Below are 22128 nucleotides of genomic sequence, written 5' to 3'. Positions count from 1 at the left end.
GATAAAACAAATCAGGGCTGTGTGTGTGTGTGAGTGTGTGTGTGTGTGTGTGTGTGTGTGTGTGTGTGTGTATGGAGAGAGACAGACAATTTCTTGGCTCTGTTCACTGAAGAGATCTAGAAACAATGACCAAACCAGTAGCAATGAGCATTCCTAGCACCCAGACTGTGGTGCTCAAATACCATTTCCCATTAAAAGAAACCAGAGAAATAACTGATTCCATGTAAGAGACAGGAAATGTACAAGATAAGCCTGGAATATCTTGTCATAATAGTTGGCAAGGAAGTTATCAAGGACTAGTATTACATATTAAAAGGATTTGTGAACCAACTTGAAGGGAGCTCACTACCTAAAGATGGAACAATTTGGGCATCACTAAAGATAACTGCAATGGGTGTAAATACATCAAATATGCTTAAATATATGAGTTCAAAATTATGTATATTTAAAAAACTAATTGGTTACTTCTAAAGGATGGTTAGGAAGCAACTTTATTTTGAAAACTGATAAGTAAAAGAGTTCAAGCATTTATCCTACCTTTCCTACACATACGTTATCACTATATAACCAAATAGCAAGTTGAGTATTTCGCTTTAGAGAAGTAATATAAATGAAGGAGGAATTATAGAACTGGAATATCACCAATATGCAAATGGTAAATTAAGGATCTAATTAGTGAATTAAAGATTGCACATCATCAGGCCAGCCCGTGGCTCACTCGGTAGCGTGCGGTGCTGATAACACCAAGGCCATGGGTTCGGATCCTATATAGGGATGGCCGGTTTGCTCACTGGCTGAGCGTGGTGCTGACAACACCAAGCCAAGGGTTGAGATCCCCTTACCAGTCATCTTAAAAAAAAAAAAAAAAAGATTGCACATCAATGGCTGTTAATAAAACAAAAAGAGAATCTGTTAGACAATATGTACTTCTTGATAATGAATACAATTAGTTTCTTCAGGAATTAGTCTTTCCTTCAAAAATCGATCCCGAACTGATTAAACCTCTAATTTAACTACTAATAATCAGGAAATACAGAAGATGGAGGAAAATGTTAACTACATCATGGAATAAAATCAACAAAATTCCAACTGAGGGCAACTAGAAGACAAACGATCTGGTTTCTTCAAAAAATAGATAGCAAGGAGGGTGAGTGAGACAGAAGGGGAACCTATAGATTAAAAGAAACATAAGACACACACACCCACACACACATGCGCACAGGCAAGCAAAGCCAAACTATGTGCTTATAAAAGCACATTTGGATGATAAAACTGCAAAGAAAAGTAAGAAGGTGATTACCGTAGAATTCATGATAGTATTATTCTTGGAGAAGGTGGTGGTGATGGGTTTGGCAGAAAGCACTCAGATTGCTTCTGGGGTGGCTAGCAGGGTTCTGTTGATTTGCTTTACAGTAATTCATTAGATTGTACATTAGTTTTATGCTACTTTCTGAATCTGCATTATTTTAGTAAGTGTTTAAAAACAAATACATAAGTGATATTTTTTCATTACAGAAAACTCAGAAAATAAAGAATAAAATCATTGTTAACATTTTGGGAAACGTTCTCTCGTCCTATTTTTACATATGTATTTTATATAGACAAATATGCATGTACTTGTAATTGATAATCTGCAGTTGCCTGGGTCAGACTACCTTGCCATACCATCTCTGTGCCTCAGCCCAATAAACTAATCCTGGGTTTGGGTTCCTGACACACTGATATCAGGTCCAATTAGTGTCCCTAATCCTAGGTCCAGGACAGTTTTCCCACTTGGGCACTGGGCTATTCCCACATGTCCTCCTAGACCTTGGAGAGAAGTACACTCCCCACTCTTCCAACTAACACCCTAACGACAGACCTTCAAAGTCTGTCCAACTCCTCTGGTCTCAGATCCAATCAAGCTGGCTGCCACCTGCATGCGAGCACTGAAAGTATGTTTCAAATCAAAAAGACCTGTGCTCTGTTCTGCATTACTGGCTGTGTAACCTTGGGCAAGAAACTTAACCTCTTGGAGTCTCAAATGCCTTATATGTATAATTGGGGTGATTACTTTCTACCTTTCAGAAATATTATAGAAATTAAATGAAATAATCTGTATGAAGTGCTGACTACCAGGCCTTACACACTAAATGGCTTCAATACTTGCCAATTTTTCTGTCTCTACTATAGGCCAGTCCAAGTTTGGCTGCAAGACCATTTGAGCCTCCCTTGTGACATCATGACACTTGTCTGCTATCTCCCTCAGACACTCATAATACATATCACCAGCCTCAGGGAAGCTATGCCTAAGCTGTCCATCTCAGAGTGTGTCTTTGTCTTGTACACTTGGCTCTGTCCAATCCAGCTTTAACAGAATGCTTCACTTTGTGAGACTTTAAAAAACAAAAGTACCCAAGATAGCTATTAGTATACAATACACTTTATTTTGTTTTTCAATTCTATTTAGAAACAGATTCAGAAGGCATGTTTCCATTTTAATGGTCTACCTGGTGACACCCATCTTGGTTTGGTTCTATAACAGGAAGGAAAGTTACAAAGTTGAGTGACAGCCATTCTCCGGCTATTTTCTAGGTGAAAAACACCATACTTTGGGGGTTACACAGAATAAGATGGGCACTTTGCTACCAAAAAATCTCCCTGAGGGAGGTGGATGTATCAGTACTAATTAAAGAACAAGGCAGAATGAATCACTAAATTCTGCTTTCAGCTCCATGCATATTCCATCTTTCCAATGGAACATAATGAATTCTCATGCTAAAAGTAACTAGCATTATATCTGAAATGTTCTTTTACATATATTGTCCTTTATAATCTTCCTCACATCCTTGTGAACCTCTCTAGGCCCACTTTATAGATGAGGAGACTGAGGCACTGAGCGGTAAAGGGACCTAGCTAAGGATGACATACTAACAAACAGCAAAAGTGGAAATATATCTAGATAAGAGATACCTAGAGCCTGTTTGCTTTCCCCTAGAAACTCTTCTCCAACTTTCCCCAACCCAAATACGGCATTTCTGGAAGTGTATACCACGTAGGTAGGTGGAACTGATCAGCTGAATGGAAAGTCTATCATTTCAATGCTAAATCCAGAAGACAGACCCAGACAGATATCAGGGTAAAATAAGCAACAAAGATCTGAAACCCCCAAGAACAATGCCAGCGCACCTTGGCTCTTTGGCAAGGAAGCTGAACTTCAGACAAGACTTTTAGCCCTACGCTGGCATCTAGCAGGCAGCTCTTGGTTGGCTCAAAGTCTATATCCATGGCACCATCCCAAAGCTAGGCAGGGCTGGCTTAAGGACTAAGCAAAGACAAAGCAGCCACATTTGAGCAGCTTCTCTCAGTGTTCAAAGGAGAATAATTCCGGGGCTTTCTGACAGGCTCCTTCTCTGTGCCTAGAATGCTCATACCACCTCGTCCTCTATCTGGAAAATCTCTGATGACTCTTCTGGAAAGCAATGATGAACATTCCCAGGAAGAGTTACTCCTATATCCTTTGTTTACACTACAACTGCAGCAGTTACTCCTGTGAAAAGCAGTCCTGACACTTCCAGGCAGTTACCATCTTACTTTATTAATTCTAAATAAAATTAAATCTGGCTCTCAGCCTTTACTCTTCATTGGATGAGAAGCCCATTGTAAGGTATTAAAAAGGATTCTTTCCCCTTTTTCATAACATCACCTAAGAGAAGTCAGAAAACCAGTAAAGGGCCTGGTCTTCAGCCCATGGTGATCACCACTGTTGCTTCTTCAGCTGCCTGAAGTCACTGTTGTTCCAGGCACAATTAAAGATGCTCTCCTGAGTTGGCCCTCTCCATTGACCCCATAAACACTTGAAATATTCTTAAAACTACAGTGTTAGGTCTAGCCTCTGCATGTGATCCGCAGTGTCCTCAAATTCAGAGCACTGCATGCAAGTGGAACACAGGTCCCAGACATTCCAAAACTACCTACTGCTCGTCTTTATCTGTGGTTAAATTTTCTTTACCATTCTTGTATTCTTAATGTTGTATATTCTTGTATTTTCACTTTTCTCCATAATTACATTAGCCATGAGATGAGGATGATGATGATGACGATAATGATTAGGTCTTTTCAAAGAACACAAATTTCAGCTTTTATTTTTCTTTTATATTCCTATTTAATTAGACATGTTTAAACAGAAGGGATGTTCAATTTCATCAAATGCCTTTTTAGCAACAATGGCGTCATAAATAGCTCAAAGAAGAAAAATTAGTATAGTGATTATATTAATAGATTTCCCAATACTGAATTAAATATTGAACCCTCAATAAACTGTCCTTTGTCATAGAATGTGTTTTTAACATGATACTAGGTTTTGTTTGCTAATTTTTTAAAATAGAGGTATCAATATTCATAAAGACTGGTCTGTAGTTTTCATTTTTTTGAGTTTTTTTGTTGTTGTTGGGTTTTGATATCATAGTTAATTTCATTAAAAGTCTGCAAGCTGTTCTTTTTTCCATGATCTTAGTTTGATTTAGTTCATCACTAAATTCAAATATATTGAAGGCAGGATCTAAACTTTCCTTTTTAATAGCTCTGGAACTATATTTTAAGGTAGAATTCACCTATGAAACTATGTGTTACTGGTGCTTTCTCTACCTTTTTTCAATTGGTTGTTTTAAATTTTCTATCTATTCTAGGGTCTATTTTGATTGAAAAAAAATGTTTTAAGAGAAAATAATCCCTTTTACCAAATACATTTGCATTGAAATGAGACAATTACTTTCTTATGATTCTTAATTTCTTTTGAATCTATCAGTTCTTTTTTCTTCTTTTGAAATGTATACTTTCTCCCTTTTTTTCTTCCTAGGTTAGTTTATTAGTCAGGTTTTGCTGCAATAATACTATGCAACACTTATCAATGTCTTATAACAAAAAACATTGTTATTCACAGGTCTGCAGGCTGGCTGTGGCTTAGCTGGGCTTATTTCAGTCTGTTCCATGTATATCTCATTTCAGGACCCAAGCTTAAAGCAGCAGTTACCAGGGTAAAGTTCTTATGTCAGGAGTGTAAGAGGGAAATATAAACCACACAAGAACACTGGAGGCCTCTGGTCAGACATGTCATGTTATGACCATTCACATTTCACAGGCCAAAGCAAGGACACATGACCACGACCAACATCAATGCAATGGGAAAGAATACTCTACCCACTATCAGCTACAGCAAGGGCATGAAGGGAAGGGAAAGAATTATGAAAAAAATATATAACCTACCATAATTAAGTTACTTTTTTTTTCCTATTTCATTGTTCTCAGTTTCAAAGTACCAGCTCTGGGCTTATTTATGAGTTCTACCACTTTCCTGTTTTCTAAGCCGTTAATTTCTTCTTTTCTTTTAATTAATTCTTTCCTTACTATTTTTTTCCCCTTACTTCTTCATTTGGCTGCTTAATTTATTCTCATTTAAAATTTTTTTCTAACCACAGCTTTAGCTGTATTTCATATACTGTGACACACGGTGTTTTCATGACTACCTTCTAGATACTCTCCAATTTCATTTTCTATTTTCACTTCACATCAAGAATTAAGAGAAAGTTAAGGCGCTGGCTGGTTAGCTCAGTTGTGTAGAGTGTGGTGCTGATAACACCAATGTCTGGGTTCAAACCCTGTATTGGCCAGCTGCCAAAAAAAAAAAAAAAAAAAATAGAATTGAGAAAGTTTAATGCAAAAACCTTAATGCTCAATTTTCTTAGTATCTACTAACACCTGATCATAGCCAATAATGAAATTAGTATATTTATTTTTCTGACCCCTCCCCTTCATCATCCATCCAATTTTATCTTTTACTATTCACTTTGGTACTGTTATTTATTTATATCTTTATTACTTGATTTTTCAGGTTTCAAATGACGTCTTTTGATATCCTACCTCCTGGGAATTAAAGATGGAGATAACAATATTCTCACACTGCCTTTTATCTTCTTTCTCCTACCAGCTTTTGTTAGTTATTTATACAAAAAACGAGTTTACTAATATCTACATTCTATTGTACTAACATAATTCTCCCAAATGCCTTAGTTTCAGTTCTATAATCAAAGATCTAATGCTAACTGCCAGTTCTTCTGCTGTAGCTCTTCCGGTCATATCTTGGTTGGCTGAAATATGTTTCCTATTAGGTTTCTTCAGAAGCTCCTGAAAACCAAATGCTCTAGTACTTGTATATTCAAAATACTTGTCTTTATACTTGAACCACAATATAAAACTTTGGGGTTACATTTTTTTCCTTTGGGATTCTGTTATAGGTGTGTTGCTTCACTTTTTTTCTGCTGTGAAGAAATCCAAGGCCAGCCTGAATTTTCCCTTTATCTGTGCCTGGCTGCCAAAAGAGTTAGTTGTTTGGGGGTTTTTTTTTCGGTGGGGTGGGTAAGACCAGTAACTTTATTAGGATATGTCTCAGTGTTAACAATTCTGGGGCAATTTTCTACGGGATGTGGTATACACCCTTTTCAATATGTAGATTCAAACCTTCTGCTATTTCAGGAAAATGCAAATTTTGGAAATTGTATGTTTTCTTTCCTTATTATCCTTTTACCTTATTTTCTCACTATGCCCACTCGAAGGACCTAGAACCAATGTCCCCACAGTAGCAAAAAAACTACCTAGTACCCAGATCATGGTCTCTAAAAATTACTCCTCACTAAAATATACCGGAGCTCCTTGGAGAAATGGCTGATTCCAAGTCTGGGGCAGAGAAAATTCAAGATAATCCTGGAACACCTTATGCTAGAAAACAAATGCTCAAATATCGTTGAGGACATATCAAAGGGAGACAAGGGCAGCCTAGAGGGGTTCTTACTGAACAAATGTGGGACAATTTGAGCATCAAAAAGAAAAATGATAGTAATGAATTATAATACATTTGTTATGGGTTGAATTGTATACTCCCCAAAATTCATATGTTGAAGTTCTAACCCCTAGTATCTGAAAGTGACCTTATTTAGAGACAGGGTCTTTACAGAGGTGATCAAGTTAAAATGAGGTCATTAGGTTGGACTCTAATCCAAGGTGATTGGTGTCTTTATAAGAAAGGAAAATCTGGACACAGACATACACAGAGCAAAGACAATATGAAGAAATATAGGCAGAAGATGGGTATCTACAAAAAGAGAGAGGCCTGGAACAGATTCTTCCCTTGCAGCCTTCACAAAGACCACCCTTGCTTACACCTTGAGTTTGGACTTCCAGCCTCCAGAACTGTGAGACAATAAATTTCTATTATTTAAGCCACTTAGTCTGTGGAAGTTTGTGACAGCAGCATTAGCAAACTAGTACAACACTAAATTGTTCTTTTAGAAATAAAGGTGTATAGTGATAACTTAAAAATAAAGATAAGGGGGAGGTAGTTAAGGAGTAATCAGGTAAGGGACACAAAGAACAACTACAATTTGTAACGATGAACATGCTAATAATATTGACTTGAGGGCCGAGCCCGTGGCGCACTCGGGAGAGTGCGGCGCTGGGAGCGCGGCGACACTCCCGCCGCGGGTTCGGAACCCATATAGGAATGGCTGGTGCACTCACTGGCTGAGTGCCGGTCACGAAAACGACCAAAAAAAAAAAAAAAAAAAATTGACTTGATCATCACATACTGTATACAAATACTGATAAACAACCCTGTACCCTATAAATATGAATAATCAAAAAATAAATAAATAAAATAAAAATAAGAAAAAAAATTTTTTTTAAATGAGGAAAAAAGGGGAGGAGGAAGGAGAAGAGGGAGAAAAAGAGAGCTCTTTATAGAATAATGAGAGTTAATACAGGTAGAAAGAATGATAGTATTGAAAAATCATTACTTTGTAACCCTCAATATAATAATTTATCAGAAAGGCTCACCAGAGGATGCTAAAATCTTTGGGTCAAAAAACTGTAGAGGAACAGGCCTCAAAGTATCACCCTGTAGATTTACTAATTACAAAGGGAAAAAGCTCCTTTACAATGGAGAGATCTGGTAGATTTCTCCAAGTGATCAACGTATTATTACAATAATGTAACAAACTGACATTATGTGTCTTCTGAGTGACTCAGTGAGGACACATCACCTGTGTGATAATCTTACCAAAAATGTTTAACCTGAGTGATAATAAGGCAACAATCAGGTAAATCCAGAATGTCGGTTACTCTACAAAATAACCAGCTTAAACGCCATGAAATTTGCATAGCAACTGGTCTACATTAAAGAAGACTAAAGAAAGACATAAAACCAAATATCATGTATTTTTTTTTAAATTTAATTTATTTTATTTTATTAATTAATTTATTTATTTGTCTTTTTGTGACCGGCCACACCGCGCTCAGCCAGTGAGTGCACCGGCCATCCTTATATAGGATCCGAACCCGCGGCGGGAGCGCTACTGCGCTCCCAGCGCCGCACCCTCCTGAGTGCGCCACAGGGTCGGGCCCAAATGTCATGTATGACACATAACTGGAGCCTAGATTGAGGGAGGGGGAAAACACCTAAAGAATGCACTTTTTAGGATAATCATAGAAATTTAAATGTTTATCTCAGATTATTGAATCAGCGTTAAATCTCTTGGATGTTGAACACATTTAAGAATAACTTGCAGAAATCACAACTCCTTACCCTTATATACCTCACTATCTCAGTCTATATTTCCTAAGCTCAAGGACATCCTCCTAAATAATTATAATACAATTATCATAATTTACATTATTTTTTGTAGACTCCACAGCGTTAAGAGTGTGTAGGTATGTGTTTACTCACAAGAATAAGATCTGCTCACTCTTGTCCACAGACAAGTAGTCAAATCCCCTTTCGGACTCCAGTTTTAGATCCAATTCTCAGTATTAGGATTATGTGTTCCTTTCAATCCTTCTTCATTGTTCTCTAGTATTCTGAATCAATGGACAAATGCTGTACCAAGCTTGTACCACTTATATGAAAGGTTCCTCCCTCCTCTACTCCCATCATTCTGCTTTACTCCTTGAGAAATCTGGTGGAGAAGGGCCAAAGCACTTCCTCTCTCTTCGACAGATGATATCTGTTTCATGAAGTAAAGGTGAGTTATGTGGTAAGTGAAGCCAGGGAAGGTTCTTCAATACAGCTCCAGCTACTTTAAAAAATAATGTCAATTCCATCAAGAATCTGGTATTACATTGTTTTTAAGTCTTAGCTTACTGGTACAATGAGCTTTCAAATTTTCTTTTCTTTGTAGGCATCTTGTGAGAAGCTGGGAGGGAAAGATCCTGTTTTGAACTAAAACTCACACCTTCATTTTCCATTTTATACTGTAGCTCAGTGTTCTCCAACCTCTCTGATCATACACTCTTATCGGTAAAAATGTTTGAGCTGCATCCTCAGTATGTGTATTCTTATTTATAAATTATATGTACACGTACTTCTCCAGTTTGCCATGAGATAACCATTGAACATCTGTGTGCTACAAAAGATTTTCATAGTCATTTTCTACTTCATTATTTCAGGGGTTCTTTGAAAAAAAATTAACCATATTACAGCCATCCCGCAGTATGCAAATCACAAGACCTATACTACACTATACACTGAGGGCAAAAGTATGAAAAGGATTACCACTGAAAACCCCTCCCACACTGTACATCAGGTACAGTATATGACATGAGCCCATCTACATGTGGACTGAGCCAAGACATCAGTGTTAGTCTGTGTTTTAAACATCAATAAAGCATAGTTTCTTCTTAATATTTTAAAAAATACATACATATATATTAATGAAGAAGAAAAGAGGCCAGGAAAGGAACTACAGTTACTCCATTTTTTAAAAAATTTGACTTGCTCTCTTCTAGCCCAGGAAGCTGACCCTTCATTAGAATTTACTGTTTTTCGAGCAGACTCTTTTCTCAGAAGTTTGTTATCAGCAAGAGATCCATTACTTAGATAAGCATAGATGACACTGTTTATAGAAGCCCTGGGAAAACAGGATGGTTGTTAACTTACTGTATTTTAAACAAATGGGAATTAGTTAGGAGTCCAGTAGAAGAGAAGCCATAAAAATTGTAAAAGGCCTAGAAACCATTTGTTCATTATGTTATTGTCAGTTATCCATTCCATCTTCACAAGATATTTGGAATTTGTTTTATTGCTTAGAATTTCCTGACCTTTCATTATAAAACCTCCTTGCTTCCTCTGCTTGTAGAGCTGATTTACTTCTCATACAGAGAGGTGGTCTTCCCCGATTTGCAAATCTAATAAAAACCTCATTTAAATTTCCTTACAGATTGAAATGTTTTGCTTCAACTGTGTGTGTGTGTGTGTGTGTGTGTGTGTGTGTGTGTGTGTGTGTGTGTGTGTGTGTGTGTGTGTGTGTGTGTGTGTGTGTGTCTCTTCATCCCTGTCTGCTGACACACAACTTCTAAAATCCTGAGAATCTCCAAAGTGATAAAAGTCTTTTCATATGCTAATAATGGCCAGCAGCCCCTAGACAGCTTTAGGATGGGCCCTGGTCACAGGAAAGACCAAGGTGGGACTTTCAGTCCCTCCCTCCAACTCCAAGGAGGGGAGAGGGACTGAAGGTTAAGCTGATCACCAATGGTCAGTGATTTGATCAATCATGCCTATGTAATGAAGCTTCCATAAAAACCCAAGAAGCCTAGGTTCAGAGAGCTTCCAGATAGCTGAACGCATGGAGGTTCCTAAAGAGTGGCACAACTGGGGAGGGCATAGAATCTCCACACCCCTTCCACAATACCTTGCCCTATGCATTTGTTTCTATCCTTTATAATATCTTTTATAATAAACTGGCAAATGTAAATGCATGTCTTCCTGAGTTCTGTGAGCAGCTCAAGCAAACTAACTGAACCCAAGGAAGGAACTGTGGGAACCCGAATTTATAGCTGGCTGGTCAGAAGTTCCAAAGGCCTCGACTTTTGATTGGCATCTGAGCTGGGGGGCAGGGGGGCAGTCTTGGGGACTGAGCCCTCAACCTGTGGGATCTGACGCTATCTCCAGTTGGACGGTGTCGGAATTGAATTAGAGGACACAGCTGGTGTCTGCTGAGAAACTGTTAAAGGAAATTCTACGTTCTACTGGCTAAATCCGGGTTCTTCATGTCTTTAACAAAGAATTGGGCAAGACAGGCCAGGGCGAAAAGCAAAAGAGCAGTTTTACCTAGCTTTAGCAACGCAAGAATACATTTCAGAGAGGATGGAGCAGGCTCAAGAGCCCCGATGGTTACATTCCCAGGGGTTTTAAGTCCTCTTAGCTGGATTCGTGTCATTTGGTCATTGGTTGAGCCCTGAGTGTAGTCTCTGTCCTACAGATTAAAGTGATTGGCACCCAAGCTGGTGGGAGCTCACTGGTCCAACAGAATGGCACCCAAGGTGGTGGGGGGCAAGGAGACTCCTCGGCTGATGGGGGAACTGGTTGTCCCATTTACAAATAACCAGGTTTCCTCCTCCCGCTCATGTCTATCTAGCTTCCTGCCTCAAAACCGCTTGCTTGCTTGCTAGTGAGGAGAAATCCCCACACATTTGGTCACAGAAGTCAGAAATTGGTTTTCCATGTTGATCATGATGTGAGAGAATAAAGACAGTGTGTTTTTCCCACTTACTCTTACAATATGACTGTAAACACCACCAACCTTAAATGGGTAGTACAAAGTTAAAGTGACACGTCACAGAACATTCAGCATGAAAACCTTGACTAATTTTTAAAAAGCCAAACACATTTAATAGTCAAGTCTATGACCATGCATATCCACCCATGGTCACTGAGATACACTACTGAGCTGCTTAACCAAAGTACCTATATTTCTATAGCTTTAGTTTTGTTCGTTGCTCCTCACTGCAAATTGCTCTCCTCACCCTGATATGGGTGAGCCATACATTTTTGTAAATAAAGTTTCCATGGAACACAGACACATCCATTCATTTAAGCATTGTCTAGGACTGCTTTCATGCTACAATGGCATTGTTGAGTATATGGTATGCAAAGCTTAAATTATTAGTATCTAGCCCCTGCTCTAATCCTTAATTCCTTTAAGGCATACCCCATCTTTTTATGTTTTCATGTTAGAGAAAGAGTACACCCTCTACTTTGTTTTTCTGAAGTCCAGCCCACCAGAAAGAATGTCTTCAGGTGAAAACTTAGACCAGACAGGAGGCCTTGGTTTTGCTCAGGTGAGGTTTCCTCAGAGTGGAAGAAGTAATATCACTTTTCCAGGTTCCCTTCTACCTTCCAGGAGTTCAAAATAACAATCAAGGAAGAAAGAAACTGCTCTTTTCTTTCACTAAAGCAACTAAAATATACCTTGCATTTCTTCAAACTAAATATCATTAGTGCATAATTAAGCCAGCCATAATATTTATAAATTAAATACTGTTAGACTCCTTACTTCTGAAAGCAAACTCTCCAGGGACACAGGATCCATCTTGCTGTAGACATTCCATAGATTCAAACTCACATCCTGCAACTGCAACAAAGGTCAAAAACAACTAAATAATTAAGTCAATATCATTAGGACAATCAGAATTATTTTCTGATGTTCAGAAATGACTATTTTGGTATAAACTCAGTGTGATTAGAATAATAAATCAAGGGCCAGCCCCGTGGCTCACTTGGGAGAGTGTGGTGCTGATAACGCCAAGGCCAGGGTTCGGATCCCATATCGGGATGGCCGGTTGGCTCACTGGGTGAGCGTGGTGCTGACAACACCAAGTCAAGGGTTAGGATCCCCTTACTGGTTATCTCTTAAAAAATAAATAAATAATAAATAAAATTTTTATCAATTATATTAGAACCTATACCTATTAATAGAAGCCTTCCCATTCAAAGAAACTTTTTTCAGAACCTCTGTTACGTCCTTTGATTATCTTCAATGATGGGCACATATATATTCATATACACACAAATACATGCATATACATACATATATTAAATATTTTTTGCCTTTATTTAAAATAAAATTTTAATCAAAGTAATACATGCCCATGGTTTAAAAAATCAAATGGTACAAAAAGCTTGTCATAAAAAATTTTAGGGCTGGCCAATTAGCTCAGATGGTTAGAGTGTGGTGCTGATAACAGCAAATTCCAGGGTGCAATCCCTGCACCAGCCAACAACAAAAAAAATTTAATCCCCCACTCCAACCTTTCACAAAAGCCCCCTATTCTCACTCCTTAGAAACAACCACTTAGAATTCTTTTAACATTTTATTTTTGTTATTTATCTCCATACTTGATATAATATCATTCTATCACTATTTCTTGATTTATCAATTTAAAAATTAAATGTAACTTATGGCAAAGATGTTGCTTTTCTATATCCACCCCCATTCCCATATTTTTCTCTATACACACATACCCTAACATCATTTAATATCATAATATGACTTTCTTGGTTACATCAATAATTACTGTTTATAATATTAAAACCTTCAAATATTATTTATTACAGGCTAAATACATAGTAGATTTCTATTTGCTTTCTTATTTTTTCAGTTTTTGTTTTGGCACCTGGCCAGTAAGGGAATCTAAACCCTTGAGCTTGGTGTTATCAGCACCGTACTCTAATCAAGTCAGCAAACTGGCCAGCCCTGCTTTCCTAATTTTGTTTTTCTTGGAAGTACTAACAGCTTCATTCTTTTCACTTACATAATTCTTTTACAACTCAATCTGAAACTTTCTTCTAATAGCTACAACCAATTTGCTAGTATGCTTACTCTAGGGTTTTTCAACAGTGACTCCATTGTCATTGTGAACCTGATATTTCTTTGTTGCGTGGAGCTGCCCCGCGCATTGCTGGATGCTCAGCAGCATCTCCGGCCTCTACTTACTAGTTGCGTATAGCACCTCTCCTCCCCGCAAAGGCAAACCAAAAATATTTCCAAACATTGTCAAATGTTGGGGGGCAGAGGGGGAGAGACAAAATCATCCCAGATTGAGAATCACTGGCTTACACACATCTGAATATGTTTAATATCTATCAGTTCTCTTTCTTCTTCCTGTTTCATTCTAGTCTGGCTGTTATGTAAGATTGCTGCACAGCTACAACTTTCACTTTGGGACTTCTCTTTGCTATCATGCTGGAGCTCTCAGATGATAGATTTGGTTCCATGGTTTACTTGTCTCCTCTTTCTTAACTACCTTGTTTGCTGGAGCACATCATCCAATAGCTTTCTAGGAAGGAATTAATGGAAGGCAACTTGTTTTTTAGTTTTAAAATGTCTTTACTCTGTCTTTGTGACTGATTGATTGCTCACTGATACTCCTCCCATTTTTTTTGGATTCTTTATTCTCTCTGTGCCTCATCTTGGATAGTTTCTAATACTATGGCTTCAAATCTTTTCTTTTGCAGCGTCCAATATGCTGTTAATCTCACTCAGTATATTTTTCTTTTAGGACACTGTAGTTTTAATCTCTAGAAGTTCAATTTGGATCTTTTTTATATCTTCTATGTCTCAACCTTTCTCCTAGCTTCTAGAAAATATGGAATAAGGTTATAACAACTGTTTTAATGTCCTTGTCTGCTATTTCTAACATTTCTGTCAATTCTGGGTCAGTTCTGACTGATTATCACATTATCCATTGGGTTTTCCTGCTTCTTTTAAACCTGAAAATAATTATTTGGATACCAGACACTGTGAATTTTACCTTGTTGGATGCTAGATATTTTTGAATTCCTATAAATATTCCTGTGCTTTGTTTTGGGGTGCAGTTAAGTTACATGGAAACAATCTGATCCTTCTGGGTCTTGCTTTTATGTATATTAGGAGGGACTGAAGAAGTGCTGCTGATTATTCCCCACTAATGAGACAAAACCCTCCTGAGTGCTCTACCCAATGCCTGGTGAATTATGTGTTTTTCCAGTCAAGTGTTGGGAAGAGGCACTATTCCCAGCCCTAAGCATGCATAAGGCACTGTTCTTGAATTCTTTCAGGTGGGTTTTCCCCTCAGCCTTAGCTAGTTACCTCACACACGAGTACACTGATCAAATACTCTGCTGAATACCTGGGACAGGGGTGGGGGAATCTCTACAGATCTTGGGAGTTCTCTCTCTTGGCAGTTCTTATCTCTTTCATACTGTAGCTGCTTTGGTCTCCCATGACACCCAGATGTATCTCCTAACTCAAGGGAGTGTACTGGGCTCCACCTGGATAACCCCTCCCTATGCCATGCTCTGGAAACTTTCTCAAAGTAGTAAATTGGGGGAGTCATGGCGCTCACCTTGCATCCATCTCTCAGGAAATCACTACTCCCTGTTGCTACTTCTAGTTTCTTGAAAACCACTGTTTCATATATTTTGTTTGTGGTTATGATTTTGACTTTTTGTTTTAGGAAGAAGAGAAATCCATTTCCTGTTGCCTTATTGTAGGTGACATTTTTTTCTTCCTGGAAGCTTTTTAAGATATTCTTTTATCCTCAGTGTTCAAAAGTCAGAGATAGATTAAAGGTTTTTATTTTTCTTTCCCATTCATACTTGCCAAGTGATTTAATTTAAAAACTTTTATTTCTCTTTACCGATGGAAATGTTTATTTTTTAAAAATTTCTTTGCTTGTAATATTTCTGCCTTCTCTTTCTAGAATCTGGTATATATCAGACTTCTTGGATCAGTCCTCTAACTTTAAAAGTTAAAGTCTTTTAATTTTTTTCTCATATGTTCTATCTCCTTGATGTTTTTATTCTACATTTTTAAAGATTTTCCTAACTTTACCTCCCAACCCCTCTATTTATTTTATCAATTGTAATATCCTAGAGCTCTTACTTTCCATATATTCATTTATCACAACATACACTTGTTCTATAGTTGTCAAATCTTACATTTCTCTGGGTATCCTAAAGACAGTTTTGTGTTTTAAGTTTTCCTCTACCTCTTAAAAATTATCTTTGGGTCTTAATGAATCAATCTTTTTTTAAAAAAATCTTGATCTTTTTCTTTCGAGTTACAGGTATTTAATCAAATGTCTTGTAATCTTTGGTTTCCTGTTCATATTTTCATATGAAACAATCGAAAGGCTGACGTAATCTTAATGTTCTCAGTAGAGCTTGTCAACTAACAGGAAGTTTTTTTATGGAGAGCAGACAGGCACGAGACTCTTATTCTGGATTGCTAACCCTTAATCTAAATGCCAAAATGTAGAGAGCTGCACTCTCAGGCAACAAAAGCTATACTAGCCAATGAATTCTCTTTGTTTTGTCTTGTTTTTCAGTTTTTTTTTTTTTAAAAACCCACTCACTCTGTTTTTGTTTTTCTTAGGGTGGAGGTGGCATTTGGTAAATATGTACTTGCCTCTCTCTCTCTGAGGGGTAGGGGAAGGTGGCAGAAGGAGGTACAGACTATTACACAGCAATTATTTCCTTCGTTTTCAATATCACCAGTTTCCATTCTCTATCCTCCATTATCATATTCTTCTCCACTGATTTAATCTATTTCGTTCCTTCCTCTGTACTATAGAACAGCTTTTCAAGTGTGTCAACTGATCAGATTTTTTTAAGCCAGTCAAATTTAGCAGTGGGGAGTTACATTCAAACTTTAGTGACAACAATGTTAATAAGTTCTCATGACCCACTAGCATCAAACTAGCCTGATTAGATTTTTTGAGGGTACTGAATTTGACTTCTATGTTTTGTTTTGTTTTGGTTTGGTTTTTTGCGACCGGTAAGGGATCGCAACCTTCGGCACGGTGTGGTCTGCACCACGCTCAGCTAGTGAGCGCACCGGCCATGCCTATATAGGATCTGAACTCGCGGTCTCCGCGCTACCAGCACCGCACTCTCCCGAGTGAGCCACGGGGCCAGCCCCTTGACTTCTATGTTTTAATGCAAATTTTAATTCTACTAATGAATTTTGAGGCTTCTTACAATCTTTCTTTATATGTCATCCATATCCCTTTTAAATTGATAGCTCAACAGCTGCATCTCATTTCTCTTTTTACATACTTGAGTCTTTTTCCCCCCACAATTCCAATCCCAAACTTCATTCTTAAAAAGTACGAAAAAAAAAAGGTATTTTTCTCAATTTTTATTTCATTTCCTGGAGAAAATCTTTTAAATAAGCACCCTGATCTCTCCCTATATGTAGTGTGCTATGTTCTTATATTTTATTGAATCTTTTCATAATTCTTATTTCTACCTTTCAGTGTGCAGATCTTATGTTTGTCTATAAACGTAAGTCATCAGATCATCAGAATGCAATAAAGAGGATACTGACAGAGCCATCTATAGGCCAAACTGCTCCATACCTTAAAGGACTAGCAAGAACAGGGTAAAGAAGAGTCCTGAGGTAGGGGAGAAAGGAAAGTATCTGAGAGAAATGAAAATTAGCAGCTACAGAGAAGAGCAAGATTTGGAGAAAGGAACCTTGAAAGAAGACTTATAGAACTCTTACTACATGATATATGCTGTTTCCACCTCATGGTCCATCCCACCCCCTAAAAACACCACCCTACAGTAAAGATCTATATAACCTTTCAAAAGGTTTTCTGGGAGAGGATTTTGTTATTTTTAAATGTGACTTCATGGTGTGATATACCTTAAGGCAGGAGCCAGAAAGTCTATCTCACTTGCATCAACTATGCAGCCTCCCAGTGCACTGCTTTCTGGAGAGATTCTAGCTGCAGCCCAGGGGTTAGGGGCACAGGCTCTGAAGCCAGACCATCCAGACCTGTCCCCAGCCCTGCCACTCGCTAGCTCCGTGACTCTGGGAAATTCATTTAACTTTTCTGTAAAACAGGGATATTAAATAGTACCTACCTAAAAGGTAGGTATTGTAAGAATTAAATTGGTCAATTCGCAGGAAGTGCTTAGAACAGTTCCTGGCACTCTATAAATGCCTAATTCATATAATTAATTAAAAATAAATATTACCATTATTGTAAAAATGTTAAGCTTCCTCTATGCCTATGGACTGCCTCCCTTCAGGATCCTACTCTTCTAAATTAGAGAGCATTACTTCCTGTCAGGGGCAGCTTCCATAGCCTTGCTGATATTCTGCTACTACTAGTCAACATGAGAATACTGTGGTTTTGGAGCAGGAAAAGTGGAGTCCAGGTGGTATGCCTTACAGCTCATCCTGCTCCACATTAAAGGGTGTGTTGTGGTTTTGCCAGGCAAGCATCTACTCATTTCCCAGGGACACTAGTACTTCTCAGAAAGAGTGCTAGAAATTAGGCCTGTGCCTTGCTTCTAAAGGTCCTACTTTCTCTCTCTCTCTAACAGCATGCTCCTATTTCTAGCATAACAATGCTCCCCCTCCTTGGTTTCCTGTACTGGGCGGGGGCAGGTCATTTCAGTAAGGATCCTATGGAGGCACATGGATGTCTGCGGTTGTGCAGCTAACCTAACAGGCCATTCTCCCTAATCTGTACTCTGGACAACCCCCACTCCCAGACTCACTCATTAATTCACTTAAATATTTATTGGTCACCTCCTAGATGCAAGGAATACGAAATAAAAGACATTGTTCTTACCACAATACTAACCCTTCCATTCCTCTAGTACATAGTACTTACACAAAATTGTGCACTGTACCTTTCAATGTTCTTGAGTTTCTGAGATAGCAACACCACCACCAAAAAGGCTCTGTTTTTGTACTCAAGGAGCTTCCAGTCCAGAGACAAGGATGCATGGGTGGGTGAGTGGGGATGTGTGACAAATGTATACTAATAGGACAATAAAAGTTGTAACAGGAGTTATCCTAGGGTGCTACAGAAGTAGAAAGGAAGAACAGTTAACTTGGAATGGGGAAAAGAGAGGAAGGAGGATGGAGAGGAACTCCAAGAAGAGAAGACACAGGGCTCAGTTTGGAACTAGCCTTTAACAGCAATTGTTTTCCATTTCAAGCCTTCTAAGTTGCTCCATGACCTTGGAAGGTAACTGCCAGCTTTTCAGAGTGTTATAATAATGCATATCCACATTGTAGGTATGCATAAAAACAGCCCAGTGGCAGACAAAAACAAGGCATACTGCTTTTCATACATACCTCATATTTCATGGTAAAAAATCCATCCCCTCCAATGCCCTCAAGTGCAAAGGCCTGTACAATTGGCCATTTCTCCACCACAAACATATCAAATATCTGCAAGTGACCTACAGGAATCAAATACAACAACGCATATCAAATACCATCCTTGATATAACAGTCTAAACCTGATCTAATGTAGTTAGGATCATTTCTCATAAGTTCATTAGGACCTCATCTTGCAAAATAAAATTCAAACAGATAAAATGGTTAGATATCGAAACTAGGAATACAATATGAAAGCCAAGGAAAATTCAAACCATAAACAAGTTACATAAATTCAGATTTCTCTACAGGATATTTTCACAATTCGGTTTCCTAAGTAAGTAATTAAGTAAAAAAATAAATGAGTAAATAGTAGTCTATTACATCTGGCTTGCATCATTTACTGGATACAATTAACAGACCCAAACTTGGCTCCTCTCCCTTAAGTAACAGAGCCAATCAACTTCCTCAGGGGAAAATTACCAAGACAAAAATTTTTCCTTTCTGGTAACAATAGCTTTGAAGTGCAAGGGCTTTTTTATTTTTGTTACAAAATAAGCTCTGCTAAATCTGTTGCATTCTTCCTGTATCATACACATCATTTTGGAACCTCACTGTCAGCATGTTTTTTTAAAGCTATCCAAATTACTATTTCTTACTACCAAGAGGCCGTATATTTACACTCTATGTACAATAAGTGATATAGACTAGATGTCAATTGTGCTAAATCTCTTAGTTCTTCTACCTGACCATAGCTGGCCTGCTGGCCTGCTGTAGAAACTACACAGTTATGACTACAAGCTTGCATAGGAAAGTTCCCAAGTTTCATTCTGCTTGATGGCTTGCCTTTAGCAAAAATGGAACAAGGGATTTCCCAGCTGAATGCCTCCAATGAAAGGAGAAATAGGGAGATTCAATTCATACACCATCCAAGAAAGGTTCTTAAATGGGTTGCTGTCAGATACTCACCTTGAGAGCTGTAAGGTATGCCAATTCTACTACAGTCTCGAACCATATCCACAAAGCTAGCAATTTTAAATTCCTCTGCAGCTTCCTCATCTTCATACTAAAGAAGAGAATTAAAAGGAAAACAGTCTCTGATAAGACGTTCTACAAAGTCTCATATTTTGTCTGTATTTTATCAGCGTTGTCTCAAATGACATTTATAGGGACTACACCCAAGCGGTTGTTTACAAAGCCAAACTTTTGTACTTGTTGGTCAGAAACACTTGCCATTCCCTTATCTCATATCGTGCACAAAAAGCAACTCAAAATGGATCAGGAGACCTAAATACATTAAATAAAACTTGTCCTGAAAACTCCCTCAAATGCTCACATGGAAAGAAGGGCTCTTGACCAATATCAGGGACATGACTTTCATGAAATCCCAAATCTCAAATCCCAATTTGATTTCCAGCCAAACCCTTGAAAAGGGCCCAAAGGGAAACAGAAACAGATACCACAAAATCTAAACATGGGAATATCACAAAGCTTAAAAATTCTCCTAGGGCAGTCCCTAGGCACTAGTCCCCTGAGAGATGGGGCTCAGGCTGGTGATAAAGCAGTGGGTAGGAAGGGGGGTTCACAAGCCTACTACTAGGGCCATAGCCCCGTCTTGTCTCCTTCAGGCACTGAATTTATAAGGCAGCCTCATAATGAAATATGAAACTTTCTACTTCAAACAAATAACTTTTTTTGTGCAACCACACTCTGTAATTTGATTTTTTTTAGGGGCCTCCTGTTCTAGATCAACACTTTCCTTAAAGAGTATTCTCTGAGTATATCTAAGTACTTATTCTATCTTTTCTTCTTACCTCATTTTCTGTCATGCAGTGCAAATGCAGATTTCTCCAATGTGCCACATAGGGTAAGAGATAGCGATAGTTTACAGGATTACAGTACAGATGGACACTATCTGATTTAATCAATATAATTACATCTGTAAGAAAAACAAAATCAAAACATAAGATTGTCAAAGGCATTTCCTTTAGACAATTTCTGCCCACATAATGAGTAAAACCATTAAAACTACTTCAACAACAATGTTACAAAACTTTAAACTGAAAATTATTTAATTAGGCAATATGCTTGTATTAGTCCATTTGTGTTGCTTATAACAGAATACACGGAACTAGGTGATTTATAAAGAAAATGAAATTTATTTGCTTACAGTTTCTGAGGCTGGGAAGTCCAAAGTCCATCTGGTGGTGGCAATAGCCACCCAGGTGTCTCACATTGCAAGATGGTGGAAGCAGAGAGAGAGAGAGACAGACTCTCCTCTTCTTTTAAAGCCCTCAGAACCACGCCCCTGACCACCATTTTTAATCCATTCACTACTGCATGGTCCTACAACCCAATCACCTCTTCAAGGCTCCACCTTTCAATTACCATAGTAGGATTTCCCACCCTCTTAACATTCACAGCGGGGGCTAAGTTTCTAACACATAAAATTTGGGGGACACAATTCAAGCTTCAGGGAGTTTGGGGGAGACATAATTCAATCCACTACAGTGCTTGACAGTGACTTTAGAACCTTCAAGCATTGACAGCAAGGATTTCCTAGCATCCATGCAATGCTCCCACACTGTGGCCTTCTGGTATGGCAATACAAGCACAGAATAAGTCAAAAGAACAGCCTTCACCTACTGAAGCATGGTGTTCAACACAGTCAAGTCTGTGGTACTAAACACAGCTATGTATTTCACTGCAAAGATAAATACCAAATGGAAACTCCACAGGCTAAATCCACTAAGGCAGGAAAATAGAACTAAATATGTCCAGTGACTAGTTCTCCCACAGACATCAGTGTCTAAAGTTCTTGGCTGTTGGCTCATCTGGCTCAAGGTAATTGTAGGCCCAAGGATGCTGCCTGTCAGCTTTGACAAGGGGTACTGTGTATAGTGGTGAACTTTGTACAAGACTGGGAGGAAGGAAGTAGAGGCAAGTGGAAAGGGCTTCTGTAAATAGATCAGCAGCTCACAGATTTAAGAAATAGTCATCAACATTGGTGGGTCAAGTAAGTAAAGCATGCCTAAAGGTACAAATAAACCCAGGTAAACAGAAGAGCCATGGAATGGGGCAGGAATATTAAAGCAATTTGAACACTGAGAATGAAAGCAATCATACTTCCAGAAAAAAAACAGAGGCTCCATTCCATGGC

The 22128-nt window shown here is 38.3% G+C and overlaps 1 protein-coding gene across 1 annotated transcript in view; it reads right to left on the bottom strand.

Annotated features, from left to right (window-relative positions):
• Positions 1-22128, bottom strand: part of DNAAF9 (dynein axonemal assembly factor 9) — a 145957-nt gene that overhangs the window by 100514 nt on the left and 23315 nt on the right. Inside the window, exons 4-7 of the mRNA XM_063100122.1 lie at positions 20783-20907; positions 19938-20034; positions 18945-19051; positions 12360-12437 (exon numbers count right to left, since the gene is read on the bottom strand). Of these exons, the coding sequence (XP_062956192.1) occupies positions 12360-12437; positions 18945-19051; positions 19938-20034; positions 20783-20907 (407 nt within the window). The remainder of the gene's footprint in view (positions 1-12359; positions 12438-18944; positions 19052-19937; positions 20035-20782; positions 20908-22128) is intronic.

The sequence above is a fragment of the Cynocephalus volans genome, chromosome 1 (genome assembly GCF_027409185.1).
Source record: "Cynocephalus volans isolate mCynVol1 chromosome 1, mCynVol1.pri, whole genome shotgun sequence".
Classification (NCBI taxonomy): Eukaryota; Metazoa; Chordata; class Mammalia; order Dermoptera; family Cynocephalidae; genus Cynocephalus; species Cynocephalus volans.
This window is presented reverse-complemented; position numbering and strand designations above follow the sequence as displayed.